We start from the raw sequence: 26,955 nt of genomic DNA, 5'->3' as shown, positions 1-26,955 counted from the left end.
AGCAAAAAAGTAACCAAATGCACCTACCTTTCCTTCCTCCTCCCCCAACACACACACACACACACACACACACACAGCTTTATCACTTAAGGTAAGGGAAGAAGAAAACTTAGTTCATATAAACCCAGCACCTTCTGGAGTTTTGAATTCAGCTTTCCTGTGACAAAGAGTGGCGTGGCATGCTTTCTGAACATACCCAATGCTACCTGTCTCAAGTGGTTATACTGCTGCTAACGGGACTTCATGCTGAAGTTCTTTTCATAGCTTGAACTTCAGCTGTTTAAGTTTTCTTCCTAGTGCTAAAGGGGTTTTTTCTTGTTTGTTGTACTTAGTGCTATGTGAAAGACCAAAGAAGGCAAAGTTTAGTAGGCCCATTAAGCTACATGGGGAGTTCTCTGGACTTCCAGTTACAGTAATCCTGAGTGATACTGAAAGTGTCTAGGATTACAAATGTGTCCCTTTAACTACCCTGACCTTTGCAAACACCACTTTACCATGGAAACTTGGTTACTAGTTTATTGAAATTAAAAAAGATTTATAAAACTGAAGATGAACATTTGAAAGGACTTTACATAAAGCAACATGTTGCTAAAAACAGATTAGGCAGTCACTCTCATTGGACTCATTATGCACGCCTATAATACAGATGTGGATTCCTCAGACTCGTCTTACATGTATTTGATACCCACCCCAAAAATAATCCTATAAAAATTGCTTCAAAGCCCCTTTTGCATTGCAATAGTGCAGCAAACCACAAGTAAACAATTTCCTGTTAACCTGTTATTTCAAATATAGACTGAAAAGGCAACAGGCGTTTTGTGCAATTTCATTTTAACAAACTTTAAGTTGAAATATCAAATCTACACAGTGCTGTCCCTTCACAGAAGGCAAGGAACTGCCGGTTCATCATGTAGGAGGACGTCCACGGTTCTGTAAGCTGTGAAAGTGTGCCTCCTTCAAGATCTGGTTGATGTGGAAGTAAGGACCTTGACTTAGTGCAGACTGGTCATGGAAGGATGGGGGGGTTATAGGACTGGATGCTGCAATTATCTGGTTTAAGCTGGTTTCTGGACCGCTTCCTCTGTCAGGGCTGTTGATGCTACTGCTACTGCAACTGCTGCTGCTATCACTGCCGGAGGACTATGAAACAAAGAAGATTAACAGGAAGGTAACAATTTTCACCTATGCATATCTATACAGCTTGATTAAACAAGCATTTTTCTCAACATCTCCCTCCCACAAAGTTTCAAGGGTCACACAGTCTGGACAATTCATGAAGTAAATCCACTGAATGCCAAGAAGGCACATTCAGTTGCTTCAGTGACTATCAGAACAGTGAGAAATTACAGGAAGCCCAGGTGATGGGCAGTTGTGTCCACTGACCAGTAAGGCTGTTTTGACCCAACTTACTGGCAAACCACAGGTTAACAGTTCTTTGTAGTCAGGCCCTCAGATTTCATCCCATTACCTGTGTTTAGCACAAGTAAATTTGAATACATTTTTATCTGCTAAGAACCAGAAAATAAAGAACATGATTTTAGTAAACGTTATGCATCTGTAGAGCTAGAAGGAAAGTTTCATAAAATCCCCCCTTTTCCTATTTGTCAAAATTTGGTTTAAACAAATTCAGTGCAGCTATGCATGTCACACAAAGCACTTATGAAGTAAAACACCCAAAGTGACATGGGACAGGGTGCTCCGTATACTTGCACATACATAGTAGAAATGTGCTGCAAGTTAGAGTTCAGTCCCAGCACTTAGTTGTCTGCAACATAATGCATTTTATACTGTAGTGAGAAACGTTTACCTAGATATCTACATGTTAGCCCCAAGGCTACTAAGCAGCTAAATCACTTTCACATGCATAAAGAAAGACAGAACTCTTGATTTAGCTTGCATAAGACGACAGTGCTTCTTTAACCAGATTAAAATGTGTATACACTTTTAAAGATAGTGACACCAATGAAGTGCTGTCAGTATTTCACACACTCAACTAAGCTTATTTTCAATGTTTCAAAAAAAGACATCAAGTGGTTTAGGCTAAACAAGTTTAAGGATAGCTAATATTTTCATAGATTTGCTTTAGTTGCAGTTAAACTGTTTCCTATTTTGCTATTCTCATGCAGTGTTCACAATGTTGCAGCATTGTGTTTAAGTGCTTGACAATCAGAAAGTGAAAATGGTTAATTTATCATCCACTGAATTAAATTCAAGACGTGAGTATTATAAACAGAGTGAACTTTAAACACTCTAATCTAAAGGTGATGTTAGCAAAATTATAAAAAAATAAAGTTTTTGTATTTTTAAAAAGACTTTTTTTGCCTGAAAGGGTCCCTTTATCTTGGCATACATTACTTCAGCCAACAAAAGGAAGAGAAATGTTTGAAAATATACATATATCCTTATAACAAACCCATCTAATCGCACAACCTTTAGTTTAATTACAAGACCACTTCAGACTTTTGTATGAGGTACCGTCATACAACTGTTTGTATTGTATAAATCAAGGTTTGGCAACCATTATATAACTTTTTTTTGGGTGGGGTACCATTTCTTTAGAACAGTCAGCAGGAATTTTAATGGTCAGAGTCAAGCCCAAAAAGACACGTCCAGTGTGAGTTTGTACCCACAAAGGAGGTAAAGTCTCATTGCATCACCTTGAAAGAATCTACTACTGAAGAACAGTACACACTGTAGAGTTTACTCCATGATCTAGAGCAATGTATGCTCACGAATTTCAGACCGTAACAAGCCACTGACAATGAGTTATCTGGGCTCACCAGGTCACTAGATAGTACATAAATAAGCATGACATGGAGCAGGACACCAAACTATAAAGGCAGAGTGAATATCACTGATTTATACAATAGGTTATAATGATTCCACTATATCAGCAATGAATGATTCCCATTTTGGTTTTTTGGCCAACTGTAATAAAAAAAAGCAAGAAAACACAGCTGAGGCTGACAGAACTGTTGAGTCTGAATTATGGGCATTTGAAATCAGTGTAAGTGCATTGAGTCTTAGAATTAACCAGGTAAACTAAAAAGGAAGATTTCAAACTTACTGTTAAGAATGCAATAGCCAGTCAATGCTGCATGAGTGACTGGCTGTTTTTCCTACAAGTATTATACAGAGGCAGAGATTATGCAAGAAGGGTGGGTAGTGGTCGCTAATCCACATTTGCTTAATGACCTGATTATTCATAAACTACTTAATGTATAAAAAAATAAACTAAACATTTTTACACTTGGCAAGTTACAGCAGCCTTGGAGAGAAACCCACCGCACAGGACACTTTGTTTCCTTTTAGTCTGTTTTCCTTACAGTTTTTCGTTACAGGCACCTTCTGAAAATCAAGGCAAAAAACTATAATCAGTACTTCGTAATAATATTTAAATTTCAAGTTGTAACAGAACACAATTTTTAGGGCCACTACTACTGATTGAAGATGGTTTCCGGTATCTAAATGCATTCTAATTTTAACTGCTAGGTGAAAATAGAGCAGAGATTGTGTCCTGGGACGTGTTTCCTTCTTCTAAGACTGTTGACAGGTCTCTCCCATCATCAGACCCCTCTCCATTTCTTTTTTTAAAATAAGATGTAAAAAAATCCCTAGAAGGTGAAGCTCTTTATTGTCCAAATCATACTGCCCAAATCATACCTTCTGATCAGGTTGCTGTAAATCAACAATTTTTTTACATATAGGACCTAATTAGGCAAATAAGGACCCTTATAAGGTCACTGCTGAAATCATGACAATTATCTACAAAACAATAGATGGCTATCAAATGCAAGATGAAGGAGAAGTATCTGGAGAAGGGTTACAAACATCTTCAGTATTAAAGGGCATCTTCAAAATCCATCTGTTACATCTATTCTACTATAAATATCAATAAGTGTATCAAGTAGTTCTAATGCTTCAGTTTAGCAGCAGTTATAAAGCAGAACTCTGACCAGTTCAGGGTTTTGGCTTACTTCGCAGTTCTGTAACAGAGCACCAAGCACAATGCCTGAATCACAGAAACTGAAGCGTACGCCATTTAGACCATTGCTCGCAGAGTCCGAGACAGGTTTGGGAGTAGCACTAAATAAATAAAAAAAGCTGCAGATACCTCCCTCACCACAGTAATATTTGTGGGAACTAGCCTCATTGTAGTGCTTGGCAGAAGAACCCTGTTCAGATTCTGAGAACAAGTAGCTAAACATCACACAACAGTGACCCACTCAGTTGATGAAGCAGTATTTCTAAAAGCCAGGGCATCCTCTCCTCAGCCTGACTAACCAATGATTGAGGAGTCCTTAGGCACTGGGGTTAAAGATGGAAAAGGTTATGCAGGAAGGAAAAACATGTCAGCCAGAATAATTAACATTCCCCCATCCTTCCTCAGGAGAAAAAAGTTGTTAGTGCTCCTTACCCATGACTCTGTTCATCATTAAAGGCTCCATCCAACACCCCAATAAGCCCCTAAAGTGGCCACCTATCACCAGGCAACTTATAAGATCAGCTACAGTATAGTGCAAATCCATGTATGCTATAGCAGATGATACAAGAGGTAAAAATACACACGTGCATTTGAAGGTAGGACCAAGATTTCTCGTTTATAAATGGCTATTTGTAGGAAGACTAAGGATGCAAAGCTAGTGTCTTGGCAAATGCAAAACCATAATCCTGAACAGACAGAAAACATGCTATGTGAAAGCATTCAGATGCTGGTGCAACAGCCAAGATTCAACATTTAGAGTATACCCTAATATAGCTATTTTTAACATGTGCATTTGTGGACCGAACTGTATTATAGAAACTTCATCTCTTGTCCTCTGGGTTAGCAGAGTCTAGGAGTGCTGTGGAAGGAGCATGCTTATTTCTAGGGAAGAACAAGAACCCCACATCACTACTTAAATACACCAAACAGCAGCACTGACGTGCTGAAGAGAAGCGTCCAACTTCTTCTGATAGTGCCTTTGATTCCAGCTAAATCCTCCATCTATGTGAAAAGACAGTCCAACGGGGTGGAACGGTAAAGATCCTTTGGACTGAATCTCTCTCAAGTTACCTAGGTGAGCTAAATCTACTGGCCAAACATGAAGGCTACTTAAAGCCAGAGAAATCAATACCATATTTCTTTTAATCTACAGAGTGGTCCTCACCTGTGGTCTGTGGACCATGTCTAAGGGGTCTATGAAAGGTTGCCTTACCACAGAAGTGGTTTTCAACCTGGGGTTCGCAGACTATGTCTAAGATTTCCAAAGGGATCCACACCTCCATTTGAAATGTTTAGGGGGCCACAAATGAAAAAAGGTTGAAAACCACTGATCTAGAGGAACAACCACCTGGATTTTAAAAACAGTATATAAATTGCTGTCAAATGCCCAAAGGAAACAAGCTGAAAAAAATGAGAGAAAAATATCCTGCCAAACTTACTTTTCAGTTTTACTAATCTTCGGTGTTATACTACTAGTAGGAATAATCAGATCCATTTTCAATTTGACAGCATCTCTAAGTAAATGAAGAAGCTAGCTATGTCTTCAAACTGAAGGCAGGAGAGAAGTCAGAATGACTTAACTAACTACAGTTTCACTTAAATACTTCTGAGTGCATGCATCAAGTTTAGAGTTACAACTCCCCCCTGCCCCAAATTCAGCAACCTGAAACTCTTCTGAAATTCTATCAAGCAGAGGTTGCCTTGTTTTCATGGTCTGCTTTGTATCGGACAAATCACATGCAACATATGGTCAGCACCGTCAGTATGTTCATGCACCATGAGCACAAGATTCAATTTCACAACTTGGCATGGGAAGTCTTTAGAGAGATACTGGAATAATATTGACCTAATTTCCTGGCTTGGTTTCAGGGCATGCTTGATTCAGTGATTTAAAATCTTGGTGAGGCCAGGAGAAAAGGACAGAAAAGCCTGAAAATTAGGCTCTTGCTTGAACCGTATGCATCAATGACAGAAATTGTGACGCTTAGTTCATATAGGCAGAGGTATTTTTAACTCTACTCCCGAATCTGCTGGGCAGGAACGCTCCCTCAGTTCAACATCAGTAAGATGAGATTCTATTTTTTCTGGTCATTAGACAGTTTTACTTTGTCAAAGGACATACACTTGCACTGCAGGTGCATGGATGAAACGGCAACTTCAATATTAGATTGAACAGTTTGATTTCACTGCTGGAATGGCAGGCAGAGAAACCACTCAAGGCTCCTGCCTATGCTGTCTGCTCGCAGACCATTCTTAGAATCACAGCAGTTAGTGATAGGCAAGCTTTGTTATGTCATCTACTCTCTCCCTCTCCGTGCCTACTACAAGATTAGTCCCATTTATGTTTTACCGCTTTGCCCAGTCTAACATGAAGTGTTTATATGACAAGCAAAGCCTGCTTCGGCCACTCACAATTCTTTTTTCCCCCTTGATATTTTTAATTTCATTGCTCCTAGTTCAATCCCTTGCTACACTAAATTCTTCCTCCTCCCTCCACAAAGCGTGGTTCACTAGTAGCTGCTGGACACACCAGGAGAGATGTTTCTGTTGGATAAGTGATTCAATGTCAAATGGCAAGCAGATGTTTTGTGCACTGCTGTTATACTGGAGAACCAAAGAGCAATCTCATCCCAGGAAGTCTGACTTCCAGTGATAGGATAATCCAAGTAGTCCTGGGCTTTCATGATGAACAGCTTGACTGTTAAACGTTTTTCATACAAAGTCATGGTCTGTCACATCAGCTACTCCTTTTAGAAGGAAGACTCATCCATCAATTTTTACAAATAAATGTATTGGGGTGTGAGTTCCCATATTGTTTTAAAATGTAGTAGTTTTGAACTATTAGAGTAAAATAAAGAATATTTTGCTTAAAATGTAGCAGCACACAACTTTTTGTATGGTCAAAACTAACAGCTAATACTAATTGAAATACATGTACCACACCACCTCTTTTTGCCATGACAAAGCCAGCTGAACAATAAGTGGTCAACACAAAAAACCCACAATACTGAACATATTTAGAAAACCATCTCATTACGATCCCAAACATGAGGGAGTCTCCTCCCTTTATACACATTTCCCTGTAGTTTGCACTAGAAAGTTACTGCAATTCAGAAATACACACACTAACTTTCTCAATGTCAATGTGTACAATGATTTAGGCAGCACCAGTTTGGAAATAAGCATTTTTCCCAACAAATCTCAAAGCCAGAAAGTTAATACTTTGCCCTTGCATAGCACTTTGAGATCCGCACATGGAAGATGCTATGACAGCAACTAATTTAGGATTGAGCCAATACGCACTGAAATCAATGAAAGCCATTTCATTGACTTCAATGGGCATTGGCAGCTCAATCTTTATACTATCCCTGTGAGTTAGGCAAGTATTAACAACATTTTAATATGGGGAAAACTGAGGAACAGAAAGGTTAAAAGGTCACCCAATGTCACACAGAAAATACATGGCAGAGCTAGGAGGAGAATCCAAATAGCTGAAGTCCAAGCCCCATGTTAACCACAAAACTCTCTCTCAAAAATGAAATACTTGGCATCAGTATAGTACTTTGCAAACATTAAATCAGCATTATTGTTTACCAAAAGCACCGTGTACCACAACACTTACCAGGCTAATGGAACCATTAGTATAGGGAAGAGTGCTCGTTAGTTCTCTATCACTTATCAATCATTTGTTACTAACAAGTACAAAAAAAAAAGGTGGACTCTTAAGTAACGTACACAGCCAGACAAAGCAACCACGTGTTCTTGTTACCTAATCCTTCCATTTGTTGTCTTCCCTATTGTGTTACATCTAATTTCAGACTAAATACTGCAGAGGCAGAAAAGGTCTCTTCTAGCTGTAAAGTACGAAGCACACTTTGAAAATATATTTTTGTTCAGCACCCAATAAAGTAAATTAGTAGTTATAAAAAGGTACATACACACAGAACCATTTAGATGAAAAATAACCAACTGCAATGGAAAATATGCTGATTTCCAAACTGTGCTAACAGAATGCAATATTTGAAGTGCAACTCTGTGCCAAGTCTCAGAATTTTATATTCTGAATAAATAGGTAATAAAAAACCACTAAGTTTTACTTAGCTGTTCTCTATAAATGGGATTATACACATCCCAATAATTATTCCATCTTAGAAAATTAAGTGAAATGTGGAATTTAATTGAAAAACATCTCACCTCAGTATCCCAAGAATCCTGAAGGACAGCATTTCTGGTACTACGCTTTGTCTGTGGGATGTGGCCATCTTCTTCACTGCCATTCCGTCTTCTCTTCCTGAAGAAAGTTATGGGAAAAGAGTAAAAAAAATTAGTGGCCCATACACAATTACCTCATTTTTAGCCAACCCCATGAATCGGTCTTAGGACTTCTCATATTTTTCCTCAACTGCTCACCACAGAGTACTGAGAAATCCATCTCCCTCTCTCACTATGTAACCAGCTAGAAGTTGTCAAAGCAGTCCAGGGGATTTGAACTCATTGTCCATTAAAATGAAAGAAAAGGATGTTTAAATTCTCTAGACTGCTTTGACAGTCTCAGCCATACATATAAGACACTTAATACACAGACATATCTAAAACTAAACCTGGGGTTTCTGAATGACATCTCACTGTAAGGAAAGCAGCAGGGAAAAAGATGGCAGTGACTAAGTTTTCAGTAGCTACCCAATTAAATTCATCTTGCTTATGTGCTGCAGTCAGACACCCATGACGACTTGCTTTATTCTCTCAACTCTGACAGCATTTGAAGTTAAATAAGATTCCTGGTCAACATTTCTTTAAACGCTGAACGAAAGCATCCCAATGGAGGCTTTGAGAGACACAACATTAAAGGCTGGTCCTGTTAGTCTTTCACTGTTTGGGATGGTTTTGCCATCCTCTTATGACATCATTGTTGCTTCATGGTATTATGAAGACAAAACGTAACAGCAAACAAGAGATATTTAACATTTTAAGATGCTGAGATCTCTTTATAAATTGGCAAAACCTTAATACTAATGGCATATAACCCTTTCCCATTATTTATGTGATAATGGTAGCACCCAGCAGGTACAGTTAGAATCAGAGCCCCATCATGCTGGGTTTTGTACAAATCTAGAACAAAACTGTTCTAGCTTCTGGAAAGCAATACACACACTACATAATGGGCTTAAACAAGGAACTTGTATTGTGATTGATCTATAAGGACAGAATCAATACTAAAGCCAAGTTGTTATTTGGTCAATGCCTTCTAGATCCTTTTTAAAGCTGCACTATTATTTTGTTATTTGTATTACTGTAGCACCTAGGAGCACCCAGTCATGGACCAGGAAGCCACTGTTCTATGTGCTGTATAAACAAAACAAAGATAGAATGTACCTTCTTTTGGGCAGGGACTGAGTATCAGACAAGAGATAGATACAGATGAACTGATAGGGGAGTAAAAAGGAAACCAACAGATAACATTGGTCAGCATGATAGGGTGTGGTCTCAGCACACAAGCAGCTTAACCCTTCTCAAGATTTTTATAGACATCACTGCAAAGCAGAGTTTTGATGTGGGATCTGGAGGAGAATAATGAGGTTGCTTTATGGATGTTTACAAGGAGCTCCTCACAAACATGAGAGGCAACATGGGAGAAAGCCCAAAGATACTAACACATTGGTGATACAGGCTGGCATCGGGAGCCAATCGGAGGTGGGAGTCGACCTTCTTATACTGAGAGATTATAGGTAGGATGGGGATATGTAGTGAAGGGCCTTGAAAGTAAAGAAACAGCTTTTTTGATATGATAGAGAAGAGAGAGCCAGCTGAGGGATAAGAGAGGGATGACATGATCAAGGTGATGGGCTAGGAAGAAAGTGATTTTTGCAGTACCATTCTGAATGGATAAGAACATAGGCAAAACTGCATTGGTCAAGGCCAGAGAAAAGGATGTTGCAGTAATTGAAATGCAAGAAGATAAGAGCCTGGACAAGATTTTTAGCTATGTATATGGATAGGAAAGGCCATATCTTAGAGATGTTATATAGAAAGAATCTGCAAGATTTAGACGTAGTCTGGATGGGAGGACCTAAAAAGGTCTGAGTCGAAGAGGACGCCCAGATTATAGGCCTGCGTGTATCCACAATGAGGAAGCAAAAATAGTGGAAAGGGCTGGCAGGGAGGCGGGGGGAGAATGAGATGATTAAGAACGCTGTTTCAATCACACTGAGCTGATCACTAGACATTCACTAGCTGTCAGAGAGGCTGAGCAAGGTTATGGCTACTCTACTCTGCAGTTAGACACTGGCAGCTGGCCTGTGCCAGTTAACTCAGGCTCACGGGGCTTAGGCAAAGGGTTAATTACCTGCAGTGTAGCCATTTGGGCTTAGTCCTTGAACCTGGGGTCCAACCCCTGTGAGGTGGGAGGGTCCCAGGGCTCAGGCTGCAGCCCAAACCCCAGTGTCCACACAGCAATTAGACAGCCCCTTCACCTGATCCCCTCTGGCACAGGCCAGTCTCAGGTGTCTGACTGCAATGTAGACATACCTAGGCAGGCAGCAGAAGGGTGGGGGAGTTCACAGGAGGGCCTAGAGGCTGCATACGTGGGGAAGCAGGGCTAAGTGAGGGGCAGGAGCCAAGGGCAGTCTCTCAACATGCCCCCTGCCCAACACCACAGGGTTAATAGCTACTGTCCTCTCCCCTCCCCCATGCAGTCCTACCCCCCTCCCTTGGAACATTCCCCTCCCCCCTCGCGCTGCCCTGGGAGCCCCCCCCTTGGAACATTCCCCTCCCCCCTCGCGCTGCCCTGGGAGCCCCCCCTTGAAACATTCCCCTCCCCCCTCGCGCTGCCCTGGGAGCCCCCCCCTTGGAACATCGCCCCCGCCCCGCTGCCCCAGCCGGAGGCCGCCCGCCCCCTCGCTCACCTCTGTCGCGCTCCCCGCTCGCTCGGCAGCGGCTGCCGGCAGCTCATGGCGGGGCTCAGGGGCGGGGGATGTCTCCAGCCGGAGCCCAGACCACGGCCCCGCCGCCGGCCGACACTAATCCCCCTCCTCACTCCGCAGCTCTCACAGCCGCTTCCGGCGTCTCCGCCTCCTGCGCATGCGCGTTGACCATGTTCAGCTCCCTCCACCCCCGCCCGCAGCTTTCCTCCGCGCAGGCGCACCGCCCACAGCCGGCTTTCTGGAGTCCTCGACGCAGGCGCATTGTCCAGTCCTCTCGGCACTGCCCTTCCTGCGCAGGCGCGTCCGCCAGAGCCCTCCCACTTGCGTAGACGCACTGACCACGCCCAACTGGTACTACGCAGCATTTCCGCAACGCGCGTGCGCACCCGCTGCGAGCCGCTTCACTGAGCTTTTCTGCGCATGTGTAAAGATCAGACCGCCCCCTCCTGACCTGATGCGCACGCGTATTCACTACAGCGGGTTCCCGAGTCTTCAGCGCATGCGCCTTACCTCAACCGAGCGGGGGATCCACAGACCCTCTACGCCAAGCGTCTTATTGCGCGAGGCCCCCCGCGTAGGTGACCGCTGCCATGCCTGTTGGAAATGGTGTCGTTAATCGCCGTAGCCGGGAATTCCTGCCCTGGCAGAAACCTGAGTCCTCACAGCAACTCAGCCAGGCTGGCCCGGCATCAGAAAATGACATTTCATGTGAGGCAGGCGGGGAGGCACCCTGCTGCTGACGAGGCCCCGGGGCCGGGCCCCGCCCTCTCCAGTGCTTGTGTCGTGTGCTGGTTAATTTGTGTGAGACCCCCCCCCGCCCCGCGAGGCCTGTGCTGGATCAGCCTTCAACCCTCAGTGCAAACAGCCCCCCCGCTCTGGGTCCCCTTCAACAACAGCTTTATTGACACCCTCAGTGGAAACAGCCCCCCCCACAGGTCCCCTTCAACAACAGCTTTATTGACACCCTCAGTGCAAACGGCCCCTTCAACAACAACTTTATTGACACCCTCAGTGCAAACAGCCCCCCCCCCCCCCCACAGGTCCCCTTCAACAACAGCTTTATTGACACCCTCAGTGTGCAAACGGCCTTCAACAACAGTTTTATTGACACAACAGCTTTATTGACACCCGTCAGGGTCCTCACCCTTCACCAATAGCTTTATTCTGGCTCTTTTGGAGGCTCACCGCTGTGGCCTCTGAGCACTCCCCTCTTCAAGAATGGCAAGTGAGCTAACAGCAGAGGGCCTGCCGAGCAGTAGCTATTGTCACCATTCTCTCCTGTGACCTCATGCTGCTTATTCTGCAGGGCAGGAAGTTGGGGGGGGGGGAGATCATACAGCTCCGAGGACACCCGCCAGCCCCCCCCCCTTGTCCTGTTGTTTCACACTGCGGATCCGGCCGCTAGCAGGCGGCCTAGGTTTAGCAGCTGCTGAGTTCAGCGTTACCCAGCCCCCGGTTTTATCAGCAGGGTGGTGGGATGTTGTGGTTTTTCCCTTAAAGCCCCCGCTCCTAAAAGTGAGGCGATAATCTGAGCTATCCTGTACACACACAAGTATGTGCCCAGCCTTCACCGCTGCAGAGGAAAGCATGACCCCTCCCCCACGCCCCAGGCTCATCACCCAAAAATGCAAATTTCTTTAAAAAATGAACCACCCCCAGAACGCATCGTTTGTAAAATCTCCTGCTTTTCAGGCCAGGCTCAGGACGTGCAGTGCGGAAGGAGCCATGGGAGGGGCTGACCCGAGATTTCCGAACTCCTGCGGTTTGCAAAAGGCTGATGCTTCACCCATCACAACACAGATGGAAGGAAGATTTTTTGGTAGTGTCACGTGACATGGGTCAGGCTTCAACAAAAGCTTTATTCACACCGCCCTGTGACACGCCCGGAGCAGCTGGCAGAGAGCCGTGGGAAGAGGGGGCCGCCCAGCCAGGCGGGCACCCGGCCCGTGCCAGCCACCGCTGCACGAGGGCTCGTGCTTCCCCTGGGGTCCCCCCTGAGCAGGTAGGAAGGGGAGCAGCTGGTCTTCCTGCTGCAGGCGGAAGGGGATTTCATTTCGCTGCAGCAGGGACGGGGGGAGCTGCAGGCGTGTGGAAGGGGAGGGAGAGACATCGGGGAGGAAGTTGTGCACCTCTGCTCTCAGAGCAACTGCCACGGTACAGAACAAAGGCTGGGGAAGGGAGGTTCCTCCCCCCCGTCCACATCTGGCTACTATTTGGGTTCCGGGACTTGGGGCTAAAAACCCCTCTCCCAGCCTAAGGAGAGGAACTAAGGAGACCCGGACTCAACTGATTACAGGGGACAATGCATGAAAAAACAGGGAGGGGTGTGAAGGTCAGAGGGCTAAACGAAGGGAACCTGATGGGGATACGGAGCAGAGAACCCCAGACAGCACCCACTGCTCCTCAAAAGTGGATAGGCAGCACTTCGAGCCCTGCTTTCTTCTCCCCACTTCCCGAAGCCACTGCTCAGCATTGGAGGGGCACAGGAGTCAGGCAAATGATGCTGGAAACACCACCTCAGCAGGAGCCCTTGGGCAAGCGAAACGCTAATCTGCTTCCGCTGCCAGGGTTGAGGGCTTTTTGCAAGATTGAATTCTCCTTCTCTGAGTTCTCCTTCTCGGGGACTCCCACCATCAAAAGTGTAAAGATCACACACGACTGAGACAAGGATCCATCATTAAAGCTTTAATACAGGACATATGCAAGTGATGTGCTTAATTAAGGACCTGTTTTATACATGACCCATGCAAGTTTCATTCACGTGTGATTCTTGCAATTTTGGCCAGTCTGCAGCTTTCTCTATCTTGGCACCTCAGTCTCACTCAACCCTGCTCATATTTTTACTTTGGAGTGTTTTTTTTCCCTTAACCCTCCGTGCTTCCCTTTCCATTTGCCTTGTCTACATTTTATCCTGCTGTCTAGTAACTTCTTGCTAACTAGCCCCTGCTACTGGCTTCTTTTCCACTCCAATCTACCTTTCCGGAACAGCATCTCACCTAAGTCTGATCACAAAATCTCACCTTGCTACAAAACATGCTAGTAGATAATGCATTTTATTTTCCTTTCCAGATATAAAGATGGCAGGTGCCCCATCAGGAATGGAACTGTGCCCCTATTGCAGAAAGCCATTTAAGCGACTGAAGTCCCACTTGCCACACTGTAAGATGGCAGGAGATATGAAAACTGCTTTTGACTCAGGCAAGGTGCCATCTGCTGACTTGGAAGCTTCTCATTCCAAGCCAGTTAGACTCCTGGCCCCAAAGAAAATAAAGGGACAAAGCAAAGAGAAGATCACAACCACAGACAATGGCTCAGAAAGAGAAAGTAAGAAAAAGCCTCTTGACACAGTGAGGAACAAAGCAGAAAACAAACTAAACGCCTTACAAATCAGGGGTAGTGCTGGATCAGAAATAGCCAGCAGCTTGCCTGCAGAAAAGCCAGGTAAAAATACCAAGTGGCAAATTAAACTGTCTTCTGAAAAGACACACAGAGATGAAGGAATGAGTACAGCTCAAGAAGAGGCCAAAATGCACATGAATGCAGCAAAAGAGAGGACTTCAAAAGCAAAGCATGCAAAGAAGTTACCCACAACACAGAAAATCAGAAGTAAAAATACTTCCAGTGATGAGAATTCAGTACCTGGTGGCATTTTGGAGCTTTCTTCATTGAATAAGAATGGAAAATGTGCTTCAGAGTCTCCTAATGACCCAATAAGATCTTCTGCACAACAGAAACAAAGGAAGGTAGAGTCTCCAATGCAGGAGGTGGCTGGTTCTCTGGATTTACCCACTGGTGATCCTGAAAGTATTCCCAGAGCAGCTATTGAGGGAGTGAAAGTTGTTATTGAGAAACATCGCGTCAAAGTGCTAAGAGGTAGGAATGAATCCAAAATTCAGGGTGCTGTGGCAGACCGTGCTACCACTGGTAACTGCATGTCCCAGAGATGGCATATGGAGATGCAGGCTTCAGACTGCTCTGACAGCCATGCAGATACAGTCCAGTCTGACCATTGTAAGAATATGAATGTTACAGGTGCCATGAACACACATGCTTTTAGTCTTGAGGTTGCAGAGAGTAACACCTGGAGTGGAGAGGGAGAAAAAAGCAATAGTTTAACTGCAACTGAAATGCATGTTCTTGGCGATCACGTTGAGGCTGACTGCAGGAAGATCTCTAGTGACCTCATTCAACGGGACAGAGTGGATAAAAGTGAGATAGAAGAGAAGCAGTTTTACTTAAATGGTGATGTGGATTCTAAGGCCTCTTTCTCTGCTTCCCTTGCCGAGAAGCCCCACCCGACTGTGAGAGAGACTCTTAGAGGAACCAGTGAAGGAATAGCCAGCAGCTACCTAACTGGCGTGCAGCAGCTTCTGAAGGATGAACAGCGCATCGCCTTAGTTTCTGAGTCTGTTCTGAATAAAGGGAGAAGAGACAGCGAGCTGGCTTTGAAACAGCACTTGTTCCACACCTCTGAAAACCAACCTACTTATCTGTTCCAATCTTCTGGCCGGAACATACAGGCCAGATCCATTGGGCTGGAGTGGTTTCCAGAATTGTATCCTAATTATCACAGGCTGAGCATGTTTCCAGGGAGACCTCTCCCAGGGAATGTGGAGATCAAGATGAAGACGATAAAGCCAAGCTTCTTGGAAGGGCCGCAAGGTAAAATGAGGCTTTCAATCCCCACTTTTGCACTGTACTGCATAGAGACCCCTGACAGGCTGCATCCGTCATATAAAAATCAGGGTGGGAGTTGGGGAGTAAACTTATTCAGTGACTGTTCTTTCAGTGAGCCCTAATTTACAATCTGTCATGTGGGACCATAACTGCATCCATTAGGAATGGCATGGTCTTCCATGGAAAAGCAAGGTTGCTTCCTTCAATGTGGGCATTGTTTTTCCTGGAGAGCAGATATCTCTGTGCAGCATAAGACCTCTCCAGTCCAGGGCAAAGGGCTGTACATTTATCCCTGAAAAAAGCAGTGAAAGCCCCATTGTTGGAGTCATTTTGAATTATGCAGAACATTCCATGCATAGAGTACAATCTGCTGACCAGGCCGCTTGTGGGCAAAACGACCCAGCCCTGTCCCACCTCTTGACTTTTGTGACTCTGTTTTGTAGCTCCCCTCATAGAAAGGTGTCTGATGGACGTAAAGATAAAGGAGCTGCCTGCCTGGTTGTCAGCTTGCGACTTCTCTCCAAAGGGACTGCTCGGAGCAGTGCAGAAAGGTGAGCCTGGATTGCGTCCTCTCTGGATGTTGACTTGTCTAGAGCCTAGAGTCAAAAAACAAGCCAACCCCAAAACAGCAGCAGCACATTGGTGTGGGAGACAAGGGGAGTTATTGGCATGGGTTATCTGCATGTAAATGGAAGTGGCTTGACTGACCCAACCATTTGGCTTTTAAAATTAGAGGCTGTCAGCCCTAATTGGAGATGAATAACCAAGCTGGCCTTGTGTTTCTATTTCAACAGCCTGGAGCAGTTACTGCAACAAATACATTGATGTAAAGAAGGGTGGAGCCGCTGGGATCTCCATGCTGTTGGCTGGATATTGCGTTCTGAGCTATGGCTGGAGATACGATCAGCTCAGTAAGGTTTTCTTCTTGCTGTTTGTCTCTTCCAAGCACATTGGTTTTTTTTTGTTTTAGAGGAGAAAAATCTGTTCATTATGCAAGTGATTTCAGGGTTATAAACACAGTTGCACAATAAACAAATAGCGGAGTTCTCTGTCAGGGAACAGACTAGGAGTTGACAAGTTATCCATTTTCTATGGATTTTAAAGCCTTCTGGAAGAAAGCAAAAGCGGACGTGGTGGTGACCGTTAGCCTAGGCAAGTTGGTGGCTTCATGCCCTGAGATTATTACCCCTGCACAGCAGAAACTGGGTGTGCTGCAGAGGTCTTATTTCCCAGCTGGTGGAAGGGAGTACCCTGCATTACTCAACTCTGAGCCAGCTGGTCTGTGAAGGGCTCTGAAGAAAGTGACATCTACTCCTACCTGTCCAGAAGGATGGTGACGATGGTGCTGGCTAACAGGGATTGAGAACATACTGCATTCCCTTCCCCCTTGGGAAATAAATAGCTTATCCTGTGTATGCTCCTGGTTCATGTGGTTTCTAGAGCAGGGCTTTTCTTATGCTGATGAATTTAAGCAACTTCCCATCATGCAACCGTTTTTGAGAGAGCTGCTTTAGGACTCTTCATTATAAAGACTAACATCTGTAAAATACTTGGAAGACAAAAAGCAGTGTTATTTAAAAACTGAATTTTCCAGCCACCTTCCCTTTCGTCATACAGCTATTGTCAAAAAGGCCAGGGACACACTATTCTATATAGGTTCTTATACAGCAGATGGCATCACCATCTCAACACCTTCCAGTACCGCACTGAGCAATGTGACTACCCTGCTTTCACATCTGGGTTGTTCTCTCATCCTCTCCCCAGAGGGAGAAGTGTCTGCAGTGAACTGTCCTGTTGTGGTAAGGTATGATGTGGGGTGGTTTGGGTTTTTTTTTTTTAACTACACAGGAACACATTTGTTGCAATACTCTTATTGCTACTAAATGGGTATAATTCGGATTTAAACCTCTTCCTTCCTGCCACCGTGTTCTCTTCCCTTGCTCTGAGCTATCATGCTTCAAAAGTCTGGCATTTACAAGACAGCAGAGTCAACTCCCACGTGACAATTACGGTAAACTGAAAAGAGCTGTTAAACTCCAATACAATAAGACAGGTTAGACATCTGTGGTCATTTGAATGTCTAGGAGGTCTTTACACACTACCAGAGAAACATTACTAGTTTTATACCCGGGGTAACATATTACAGCATTAACTTTATATTTCTCTCTCTCTCTAAAGAACAAGATCGCTGGCGCAAGTATCACTGAGGAAGGTAAAATGACAGAAAATGCTTGACTTCTGGCATGAGAATCAGGCACGGATCGTACGAGCTGCATTCCACCAGAACACAAGACTTTGCCGGACAGCCAGCCCGTCTGTTGTGCTCAGCTACTGTACATTAATTTATTGCTGAAGGGAATGCTTTTTCATTTACCCTCGCCTACCAAGTCCTATTAGCCAGAGGAGGTAGGTGCACATTCTGCGTAGACTGACAGTCGTCTTAGAGCACTCGCAGGAAATCCAAGTTGACGTTTAGTATCTAAACAGCAAGAGCTGGATTATAGGGCACAAACTGGAGGATCACACTCCACTAGCTATTGCTTTTAGCCCCTATGAAACCTGAATCTGTTTCCTCATGTTGTAGGTCCATGAGAACGACTCACGGTGGGGGAAAAAACTACAGGCATTTACTTCCCCGATGTTTTAGTTTCAAATTTGAATTGCAGGTTCCAGTGGGACTATTTGGCAGAGAATCCCAGCCACTCAAAGGAAGAGGAGTAGGTTGGAGGGACTAACTCAGCTGACAAGGGTGGTACAAGAGGCCTGTTACGGATGTTTGGAGTGGGAAATACTAATCTCTGGTTCCATTCTATGGCCCCCCTCTTATCTATGCAGGCCAGTGCTAAGCACAACATACCCTTTGTCACTGGGGTGTGTGAAAGCATAGGGGAATCGGGCTGGCCCGGGAACTAAGGCAGATCTGCTCTAGAGAGTTACAAAACAGTTGTTTGACTATGTAGAAACCTGGTTCTTTCCTACCCTTTCTCCATCTTCTCCACTCACCCCATGCACCTCAGAGACACCCCCACAACACGGCCACTCCTTTGTAGACAACGTGCAGGCCTGTCTAGGGTTGCTTCAGTAATGACCTGTAAAGAGGCGCCAAAGCAAAGCATGAACAACATGAACAGTGCAGCATCCAGAAGACAAGCCCTAGTATTCACGATTTAGGCTGCCCGATGGGCAGAACATCACCCTTTTCAAACAAGAGGGAGTGATTGGAAAAGTCCTGATTCTAGTCTTAGCGCGCAGTGTAAGACTTTATTTCCTCTCTCTAGGACAGAGGGGTTGTAGAAGTGTAATGCAATCATGAGAGACAGAAGAACTGTTGGCAAAAAGCTTTATTATAAATAAGGTACAGTAGCATTAAAAAAACTCCTTTTTTGAAGCAGAACAAGAGTGAACCACATTTCACCACAAACTCCTGCAATAAATCTGTGTATTTTCTTATGACTTTGTACTACGAGTTCTCTTAAAAAGGTAATACTTATCACGCCTTCCACTGGAGGCTTAATTTGCAAAGCAGCTAATGAGCCTTAGCACCCCTCTGTGGTAGTGTTACCCCCATTTTACAGATGGGGAAACTGAGGTGCACAGCTATTCAGTGACTTGCCCAAGGTCAGACGTCAAGTCAGAGTCAGTGATGAAATGCAATTTTGGTACCCAGCCTGTACTCCAGTCACTCCAAACTACAGAAAAATTTCTTAGAAATGCCTTTGGCAGAAAGTTGCTTGAGATTTTCAAGGGAGATCATCTCAGGTACACAGAGAGGGAATAACTTAGCAGGGTGCCTTGTACTCAGGGCAGAATCTAAGTGCGATGAACTGTGCAACTACCCTTTTCAACTTCACTCCTACGGAAACACTTCCTTATCCCTGCACACACCAGTCTCCTGAATATTAACCAGAATCCAGACCGACTGTTTTACTGTCCCTTTCAAAGCCATTTTTAGCATTGGCAGGATTATTGGTGTCTGACACACCAGTCTGAGATCTGAGTCACCTGCCAACCCCTCAGTAAGGGGTCAGAAAATACCCAATTTACAGTTACATTAAAGCAACTGCATTTTCCCCTTCCTCTTCTCTTAGCAAAGAGCTGTTAAAAACTGGCATGAAGCAGGATGGCTCTGAGGGGCTCTGTATTCAAAGAAATCAGCTGTCCCGTTGATCCTGTATCACAACACAGCATCCTCCTCTGGATTTTCTTCCCGGCACACTGGCAAGTCATTTCCCCAGCTGGATCCCCAGGTGACTCTTGCTGCATTTATTGGCATAGTGCCCCTTTTCTCCACACTGCAAGGGAAGCGAATAGGAGGACATTGACTTTCCTTTGTGTAGCCCCTAGGAGCAAGATCAACCCAGTACAACAGACAGCAATTGTCCATGATGGAGATTAACAGCCCCCTCCCCCCCCAAAAAGAACACATCTTGTCCTGACAAGAGACGGAGATACTGGGCCGATATGATCTGTCATGACTCTCATGCAGCAATACTGACAGCCCAGCCTCAGCCACCCTTGCATAAATTGATTCCTGCTACCTGGAATAGGACTGATGGTCTGTCCCATGCATGGGTAGCTGACGCACTCGACCTACTGACCAAAAGAACTTACACTGTCGGCGAAAGTCCCCTCAATGGCACTAGTGTCCCTTCCTCCTCACCGTTGCACTGCAGCCCAAGAACATTTTGGCTTTAAGACAACTGCCCCCTCCCCTGCCAATCCAGATCCCCCCCGGTTCTCGGCTGCATGAGAAAACCATCGGCAAACCCAGGAGAACAGAGAGGTCTGAGGAGCATTTGAGGACAAGGGGCTAGTGGGAGGAGAACTGCGAATCAGTAAACCCAAGAGATTCTGCAGTTGGAGCCGACCGTTGTTCCATCCCCGGAGGGACACCAGCAGGGTAGTAATGGCCTAAAATTCACTGGTCTCTCAATGGCAATAGCCTTGGGAATCAGGCCACAGGAGTCTTGCTCTAAGCCAGGGGTTCCCAGCCTTCTTGGCTCGAGGGCCACAGATATAATTTTTACAACCCTGAAGGGCCACAGCAGCTGTCTCCTCGCTGATCTCCCGTCTCCCGGACTACAGCAGGGAAACCACACACGTCTGGTAGCCCCATGTGCTCTAACTAGGTCCCTAGGCAGTGGCTCCCTTCTGCAGCCAGGGGGGATGGAAGATCAGTGCTCCCCTCTGGCTCCAGCAGGGACCCCAGCCCTATGGACCCAGGCGGAGCGCTTTGCCGTGCTCCCTGCTACAGCCAGGGAGGGGAGCGCGGGTCTTCTGTCCCCGACTGCAGCAAGGACCCTGCACAGGTCTGTCAGCCCTGGGGAAACGCGCTCCGCCTGGGTCTTTAGGCAGCAGCTCCCTTCTGCAGCCAGTGGGAGGGAAGCCGGGGCCACAGGTTGGGAACCACTGCTCCACACACTGACCTCTCTGTTTGGAAGAGGTGGGCTCATTAGTTGTGGTCCGAGGGGCTTCCCAGCCAACCAGCTCCTGACACTGACCTTGAAACACGTGACCTGCCCCAGGGGCCGGAGCGTTCCATAGGGGCAGCCACCAGCCTCCTGCAACTTCTTCACCTGGCACCGGGCAGCCCTCGCCCCAGGCTGACGAGACAGCAACGGGGCTTCCGGAGCTTGCTGCTCGTCAAGGCGCTCGCCATCAGCGGCCAGGGAAGGTGGCAGCAGCACCTGGAGCGCACGAGAGAAATCAGGCAGGAGAGGTGGAATCCAGACAGGGCTGGCACCTCCTGGAGCACAGCTACAGGGCAGGAGCCTGCAGGGTTTCCAGCCTTGTCAACTGGGGATTTGGTCACAAAGCTTTTTCCTCTTTAAAGACCCAGCTGCTGGAGTCACGTTATGAGCCGAGATCTCCACTTTCACTGTCATGTGAATTGCCACTGTGAATGACAATGGACACACCGGGCCAGAGACCGAGAATGAGTCTATAGCTTGGTGGTGAGGGCACTCGAGTCCCTGCTCCAACGACTAATGATTTCGAAGCAGCGGCGCTGCTTTGACAAGAGAGACCGAGGAAGACCCACTCCAGAACATCCCAGAGACCAGGAGACTCTCCTGCAACATGGGAGACCCAGTTCAAATCTCGTCTCCACATCAGGCAGAGGGGAACGGCGCCCGGATCTCCCGCATCTCAGGAGAACACCCTAACCACCAGCTTAGAGGTTACAAGGGAGCACCCCCTCCCCTCCCCCTGACATTTTGTGAATCTAGCCCTTCGGCTTCTGAAAAAACTCCCACCATGGAAGTGAAAAATTCAGGTTCAGTTTCACCGTTACTGAAACATTTCAGTTTTTTGGTTCAGTCCAAACTTTCCAGGGAACTGGACAGGAATTTGCCAATGGTTTCGGGTCGACCGAAGCGGCAGGTTTGTGGGGGACAAATGAGCCAGTTGCTGGTAAAAAAAAAAAAAAAAAAAAGATTCCAGCCAGCTCTGCTCAGGGGAAGATGGCTCCGGCACTTTTCCAGGCCTTACCTGGGAGAGAGCCACGTTACACAGCGTCAGGTCTGCCTTTGGGCTAGAGGGGATGCAGAAGGAAAAGGATGAGGGTTCGCGCCTTTGAAGTATTAATCCATTCAAACCTTAACGGCAAGCCTCTGCCCCCTTGCAAGGGAAGAGACTGTCTCAGGGCTAAGGGGTAGGTTTGACCGAGGCCTCTCATTAAAGGCTTTCCAGTCATATCACGCAATAGATTTGATAAAGGCTGGCGCAGGGCCAGCAGGTGCTGTGCAAGCCTCCGCCACATGCAGCTCTGCCGGGCTTAGCCAGGATGCGTTATGCAGGCCTGGGTTCAACGAGCTCCAGGGAGGGCGACTGCTGAGGGCAGGGGGGAGGCAGAAAAGACGCCACTGTTCCCGAAAGTGATTTGTGCTAGGGCGCAGGCTCCTTTCGGCGGTCACCTGCCCTTGTCCAGCAGATGGCACCGTGGTCACAGGACAGAACTGGCAGGGGCTCCCGGAAGGGGACAACCAAAAAAACACAAACCACCACAAACATTGAGCTGCTTTACCAAGAGGGAGATTGTGTCCCCGCTGGGGCACCTCCCAGTCAGAGACGGACTGTGGTAGACAGAGCTCTCCTTGGCCACGCAGGCCAGAGAGCCTTTCCCGCCCCCAGCACCTTGCCAAGGTCACTTCTGCTCCCCCCCCCCCCAGATACGTACTGCATGAATTTGCATTTGGATCCTTGGGGGCAGAAGCCGGCTAAGTAGTTGACACACATCACCCTCCTGGTGTGTTTGTATTTACACAGAGGACCTGCACATCCAAAGAGGGAGAGACTTCAGTCAGCGTGGAAAGGGAGCCTGGCTCAGAACCGGGGCTGGTTCAGCGGTGGGCACCTGTCTGGCTTCTGGGACCAAAGAGTGGAGTCCCCGACGGACTACGTGCTCCCCCTCAGTGGGGAGTTTGTGGCCCCGTTTCTTCTTTTGCAGCCCATCTCCCCGTCCTCCTATTTTGCCGTCTGTGCCCAGAATGCCAACGAGGATGCATGCCAACTGAACCGGCCGCATGCAGGCCATTGATAGACGCGCACCACTGTGTCAGCAGCCGGGCAGCTTGCCTATGCAGCAACTGGGTCTTCCCATGGGACAGCTGAAACTCTGCTCGGGGTGGGAAGCGGCCGAATAGAGAGAAGGACACAGGTCTTTGCTTAGACGCAGACCATGTCCAACGTCCTTGCGTTTTTGGGAGCAGAGGGGCCAGACCCTTCTCCATCTCTAGCTCCCGTCAGTCAGATACGTGCTGCAAACTTTAATTAAGCTTCATTAACTATCGTTTGGTGAATTATGTGATCAGCACTTGGCTCTTGTACATCGTCTATCACTGGAGGATCTCACAGCCCTCGAAGGGCCGTCAATAAGCCCCGGCTACTGCACGGCAAGCATCTGACCCATTTTACAAATGGGCAAACCGAGGCACCACAAAGGCTGCTCAGTGTCTCAGTAGCAGGGGAACAGAACCAGGATTCCTGCCGCTTAGCCCCCCCGTGCGCAAACCCACAGGCAGCGCGCCCATTCAGCTCGTTACCGAGGGCAAGGTATTCACCCTGTTTGCAGAACCCTCTGTCGTACCAGGGACAGTCTTTAACTCTGGAGGCCGGGTCAATGTGCAGGAAGGGGCATTCTTTATTGCTGCACTCACCTGGGAGGGGAGGTTTGTGGACAAGAAAGAGTTAGCGTCCCTCATTTGAAGCCCGGTCGTACGCCGGCCCCTGAAGACGAAAGCAGGCAAAGGATTTCCCACCCCTCCAGGCGCTGCCCCTCTGTAGGGTACCCTCACAGCCGCAGTTTGTGCAGCACCCAAGTATTTCAGTGCCATGCACACACCCCTGAGAGGCAGCTCCGGGCTGGAGCACACCCCCAGCCAGCAGAGACCATGCTGCATGATCCCGAGGGGAGAGGCAGTTTTTGGCCACAGACACCGGGCTGGACCCCAGCTCTTTGGAAAACGAGTCTGTATTCACACAAAGCAAAACAGGGCCTGGGGCCAGTGACTCCCTCCTGCCCCCCCAGGAAAAGCAACAGCATGAAGGGTCAAAGTCAGCACTGACACAGGGTCATACTTGTGGGGGGGGGGTCCAGGTGTTCCCTGCGTGATGCTTAGAACGCCCCCTCCATCACAGGGTTTCCTGTAGCCCCCCCAGCTTGCCAGTCATGCACACTGTACCAGAGGGTCAAACTCACCTGAGCACCTGCTGCCAGCCCACGTCCCGGCCCCAGGCAGGGGTTCTGGTTAGCACCCCTGCTCCATCGCTGCTAGAGAGCCGGGGGCTTCCAGCTCACACCCTGAACAAGAACAGGCTCCACCGGGTGGAGGGGGGGGGGACCCCGCAATTCACTCTGGTGCCTCCACCCCTGCAGGCCCATGGAGCGGACATTAAATGCCTGCCTAGGAAACATCTCCCCAAAGGGACTAGCTCTGTGGTGCTGCGGGCAGGTGGCTCGGCGCAGGGCGTGGCAGGCAGCAAATTCCCACATCTCCTGGTGAAATGGGAACCCACTGCAGACCTGGGGCCGGGGGGCTGCCTCCCCAGAAGAGACACGCAAGGAGGGCAGTTCTCCTCGCACACGGCTACTGGCATTAGCTCCCCATGCTCAAGCATGCCTAGAAATAGGGCATTGACCTGGGTTATAACAACTCAGATCAGCCAGGAGCCGAATCTGCCTTTGACACGGCAGTTCACCCACTCCTAAGCGTCTGCACGTCTGCAAACACACCCTCCGCCTCACCCCCAGATAAACCCGGATCCGCTGGAGGTCTCCTAGCCCCCCCCTCGCTGCCAGCACCTACCAAACTTGGAATAGAAATAACACTCCGGCATCTTGGTCATGTCGTACTCGTGCAAGAACTCGCACTGGTCTCCCCTCTTGCACAGTCCCCGCAGCCAGTGCTTGCACACCACCGTCTTCTCGCCGCTGACGTGCCGGAAAGGACACATCAGGCCTGGACGCAGAGCGGAGGAGACGCCTTTGTCCCTGCCTCTTCCAGCATTTCCACCCCCCACACCTCCTGGGGAGTCATCTGATCCTGCGTCAGGGTTAGCCAGGGCTGGATCGTGGCAGCCAGACTGAATTCCCCTCCGAAACCTGGGGCTGCTTCTTACTCAACCTGCGTACTCCCCACGCCTCCTCGGGAGAGGATTCCCAGCGGCGAGCCGCCACCGGCACAGCTGGAGAATCCTGATCTTAGGGTCTCGCCAACTCGGCGGGCAACTCCGGAGACAGGATAAACCCTTGAGCTGCCGTGGGCAGGGCACAAGGCTCGGGGGGGGGAACAGCACCAGGAATCTCACTCCACCGAGCTCAGTTCTGTACCACCCCCTTCTGCCTCCTACCCGGGCGTCCTCGGGGGGCCGGGGAAGGGCATGATCCCCATGGCGCAGATGGGGAGACGGGCACAGAGCGCATGTGTGACAGAAACAGAACCCGGCCCTCCAAAGCAGCAGCCTGCGCCGTGGTCACAAGGCCACTCTTCCCTTGCACCCGTGGAGAGGGACCGTAGGCCTGTGCCCTCTGCCGCCCGCCCTACTCCGGGGGAGGAGGGGAACCCCCTTAGGTGGGGGAGAGGCGGTGGCAGGCTCCAGGCCGCCCATTCATTCCGTGTCATCGCCGCCAAGGTGGCTGGCACGGGGCCAGCGCGTGCCAGACGTGGGGGCTGTTTTCGTGGTGATGGCACTTGCCCACCGGCGGTCGGGCTGAGACCCGCCAACCCCAGAGATGCCGGCCACCGAGCAGGAGAGGAAAGGCTCCCTGTCTGGCTCCCAATCCTGCCCCCTGCCCCCCCCCGCCCACGCCATCCCTGCGTCCCCGCCCCCCGGCACTCACCTTTTGCACACAGCCCTTGGAGGAAGAACTCGCACACGGACGCCCCCGACTCTGAAAGGGGAGAGCCGGTTAGGAGGGCGACAGGGGGAACGGATTCACCCGCTCGTAACCACCTGTGGGACACCGTGATCCCAGGCGTCGCCTGCCGCTCTCTGGAGACGGGAACCCTGGGCTGGGGCACACACCGGCTAGGACGGGGAACTCTTAGAGCCTAAAATAACCCGCCCCAGCCGGTCTATCCCCCTTCAGCAGGTTTGGCTTTAGCTGGGATCACGGAGCGGGCCCATCACCATGGCACCTGCAGAGCGGCTGGATGTCAGGGGGCTCCCCACAGGTTCCTCTCTCTGCTCCCCATCCAGCTCTCAGACAACAGCAAGCCCCACGGCCCTGCCACGTGCCAGCGCCCCAGCCCGAGCCCCTCGCCAGCCCCAGGCTTAGCAAATCCTACCGAGCAGCTCTGCCCTGTCCGAGCCTAGCAAAGGGGGGCTGGCTGGCAGGGAGAGAGAAACATGCCTCAGGAAGCTGGGAGCACGAACACACGTCTGGGGAGGGGGATGTGGGGGGTCGGGTCAGGGCTATCGGGCCTCACAGCTTGGAAGCAGCATGTCCCCCCCCACTTACTGTCCATGCCTGGGAAGGGCAGGAGCGGGGCCCCTCGCTGGTGCGTCACATCAGCCTCCAAATCAAACACGAGCTTCTCCACCCCAGCTATGAGCTCCTGCATCACGGCCCCTGCAGCTGGAGAGACCCCACAGCCAAGCCCCACAGCCAGCGCAGAGCCGGGCCAGCCTCCGGCAGGCTAAGAGGCCCCAGCTGACGAATGGGATTGAAGAAGAGGCCAGCCACACATTTCCTCCCTCCCCTACCCACCCTGCCCCTCCAGGCTCATCGTTAACAGCCTGGGGGGCTGTAACCCCGTCTCCCGCCTTGCTCCCCATCACACCCCTTCTCAGGTCAGGCTGGGGAACTGGGGCAAGCCCTCCCCCCCCCAACTCAGAGCTCCTGAGGAATCTGCAGCCCCTTCTCCTGCAGCA

General features: G+C 48.4%; 3 protein-coding genes across 6 annotated transcripts; 1 reads left to right on the top strand and 2 right to left on the bottom strand.

The window, feature by feature from the left end:
- Positions 1-502: 502 nt before the first annotated feature.
- Positions 503-11,120, bottom strand: VCF1 (VCP nuclear cofactor family member 1). Of its 3 annotated transcripts, none has more exons than XM_067547289.1 (4): positions 10,888-11,120; positions 8,180-8,276; positions 3,286-3,348; positions 503-1,140 (listed from the first exon to the last, which is right to left on the bottom strand). In XM_067547289.1, exons 1-4 carry the CDS (start codon positions 10,932-10,934, stop codon positions 907-909), a joined length of 441 nt encoding a protein of 146 aa, XP_067403390.1. In that variant the 5' UTR covers positions 10,935-11,120; the 3' UTR covers positions 503-906. The 3 variants fall into 3 exon arrangements, with proteins under 3 accessions (XP_067403390.1, XP_067403391.1, XP_067403392.1); XM_067547290.1 differs by having other exon boundaries at positions 3,286-3,345; XM_067547291.1 differs by lacking the exon at positions 3,286-3,348.
- Positions 11,121-12,800: 1,680 nt separating this feature from the next.
- MTNAP1 (mitochondrial nucleoid associated protein 1) lies at positions 12,801-19,513 on the top strand. The gene is made up of 5 exons (XM_067547284.1): positions 12,801-12,907; positions 13,975-15,567; positions 16,026-16,133; positions 16,377-16,493; positions 17,761-19,513. The coding sequence occupies exons 2-5, from the start codon at positions 13,983-13,985 to the stop codon at positions 17,787-17,789; spliced, it is 1,839 nt and encodes a 612-aa protein (XP_067403385.1). The 5' UTR covers positions 12,801-12,907; positions 13,975-13,982; the 3' UTR covers positions 17,790-19,513.
- On the bottom strand, positions 18,906-26,678 carry CPSF4L (cleavage and polyadenylation specific factor 4 like). 2 transcript variants are annotated; one of them, XM_067547285.1, is made up of 8 exons: positions 26,543-26,678; positions 25,922-25,972; positions 24,888-25,040; positions 23,643-23,738; positions 22,760-22,853; positions 22,072-22,114; positions 21,084-21,269; positions 18,906-19,874 (listed from the first exon to the last, which is right to left on the bottom strand). In XM_067547285.1, exons 1-8 carry the CDS (start codon positions 26,643-26,645, stop codon positions 19,806-19,808), a joined length of 795 nt encoding a protein of 264 aa, XP_067403386.1. In that variant the 5' UTR covers positions 26,646-26,678; the 3' UTR covers positions 18,906-19,805. The 2 variants fall into 2 exon arrangements, with proteins under 2 accessions (XP_067403386.1, XP_067403387.1); XM_067547286.1 differs by lacking the exon at positions 23,643-23,738.
- Positions 26,679-26,955: the final 277 nt, after the last annotated feature.

This window comes from Emydura macquarii, unplaced genomic scaffold (genome assembly GCF_026122565.2).
Source record: "Emydura macquarii macquarii isolate MOO-44397 ecotype Brisbane River unplaced genomic scaffold, CSIRO-AGI_Emac_v2 contig_1230, whole genome shotgun sequence".
Lineage (NCBI taxonomy): Eukaryota > Metazoa > Chordata > Testudines > Chelidae > Emydura > Emydura macquarii.
The sequence above is the reverse complement of the archived record's forward strand: the minus strand, read 5'-3'. Positions and strand labels throughout refer to the sequence as shown.

Bases quoted from the DNA above. Each gene is read 5' to 3' on its own strand.
- VCF1 (XM_067547289.1), bottom strand. From the start codon at position 10,934: ATGAGCTGCCGGCAGCCGCTGCCGAGCGAGCGGGGAGCGCGACAGAG. The intron at 8,277-10,887 runs GTGAGCGAGGGG...AACTTTCTTCAG, and splicing joins GAGCGGGGAGCGCGACAGAG to GAAGAGAAGACGGAATGGCA. The intron at 1,141-3,285 runs GTGGGTTTCTCT...TTTGTTTCATAG, and splicing joins GAAACAAAGTGTCCTGTGCG to TCCTCCGGCAGTGATAGCAG.
- MTNAP1 (XM_067547284.1), top strand. From the start codon at position 13,983: ATGGCAGGTGCCCCATCAGGAATGGAACTGTGCCCCTATTGCAGAAAG. The intron at 15,568-16,025 runs GTAAAATGAGGC...TCTGTTTTGTAG, and splicing joins CTTCTTGGAAGGGCCGCAAG to CTCCCCTCATAGAAAGGTGT. The intron at 16,494-17,760 runs GTAAGGTTTTCT...CTCTCTCTAAAG, and splicing joins CTGGAGATACGATCAGCTCA to AACAAGATCGCTGGCGCAAG.
- CPSF4L (XM_067547285.1), bottom strand. From the start codon at position 26,645: ATGCAGGAGCTCATAGCTGGGGTGGAGAAGCTCGTGTTTGATTTGGAG. The intron at 22,115-22,759 runs GTACGTATCTGG...CATCCCCTCTAG, and splicing joins TCCAAATGCAAATTCATGCA to CCCAAAGGCAGACCTGACGC. The intron at 21,270-22,071 runs GTAAGGCCTGGA...CGTGCGCTCCAG, and splicing joins GTAACGTGGCTCTCTCCCAG to GTGCTGCTGCCACCTTCCCT.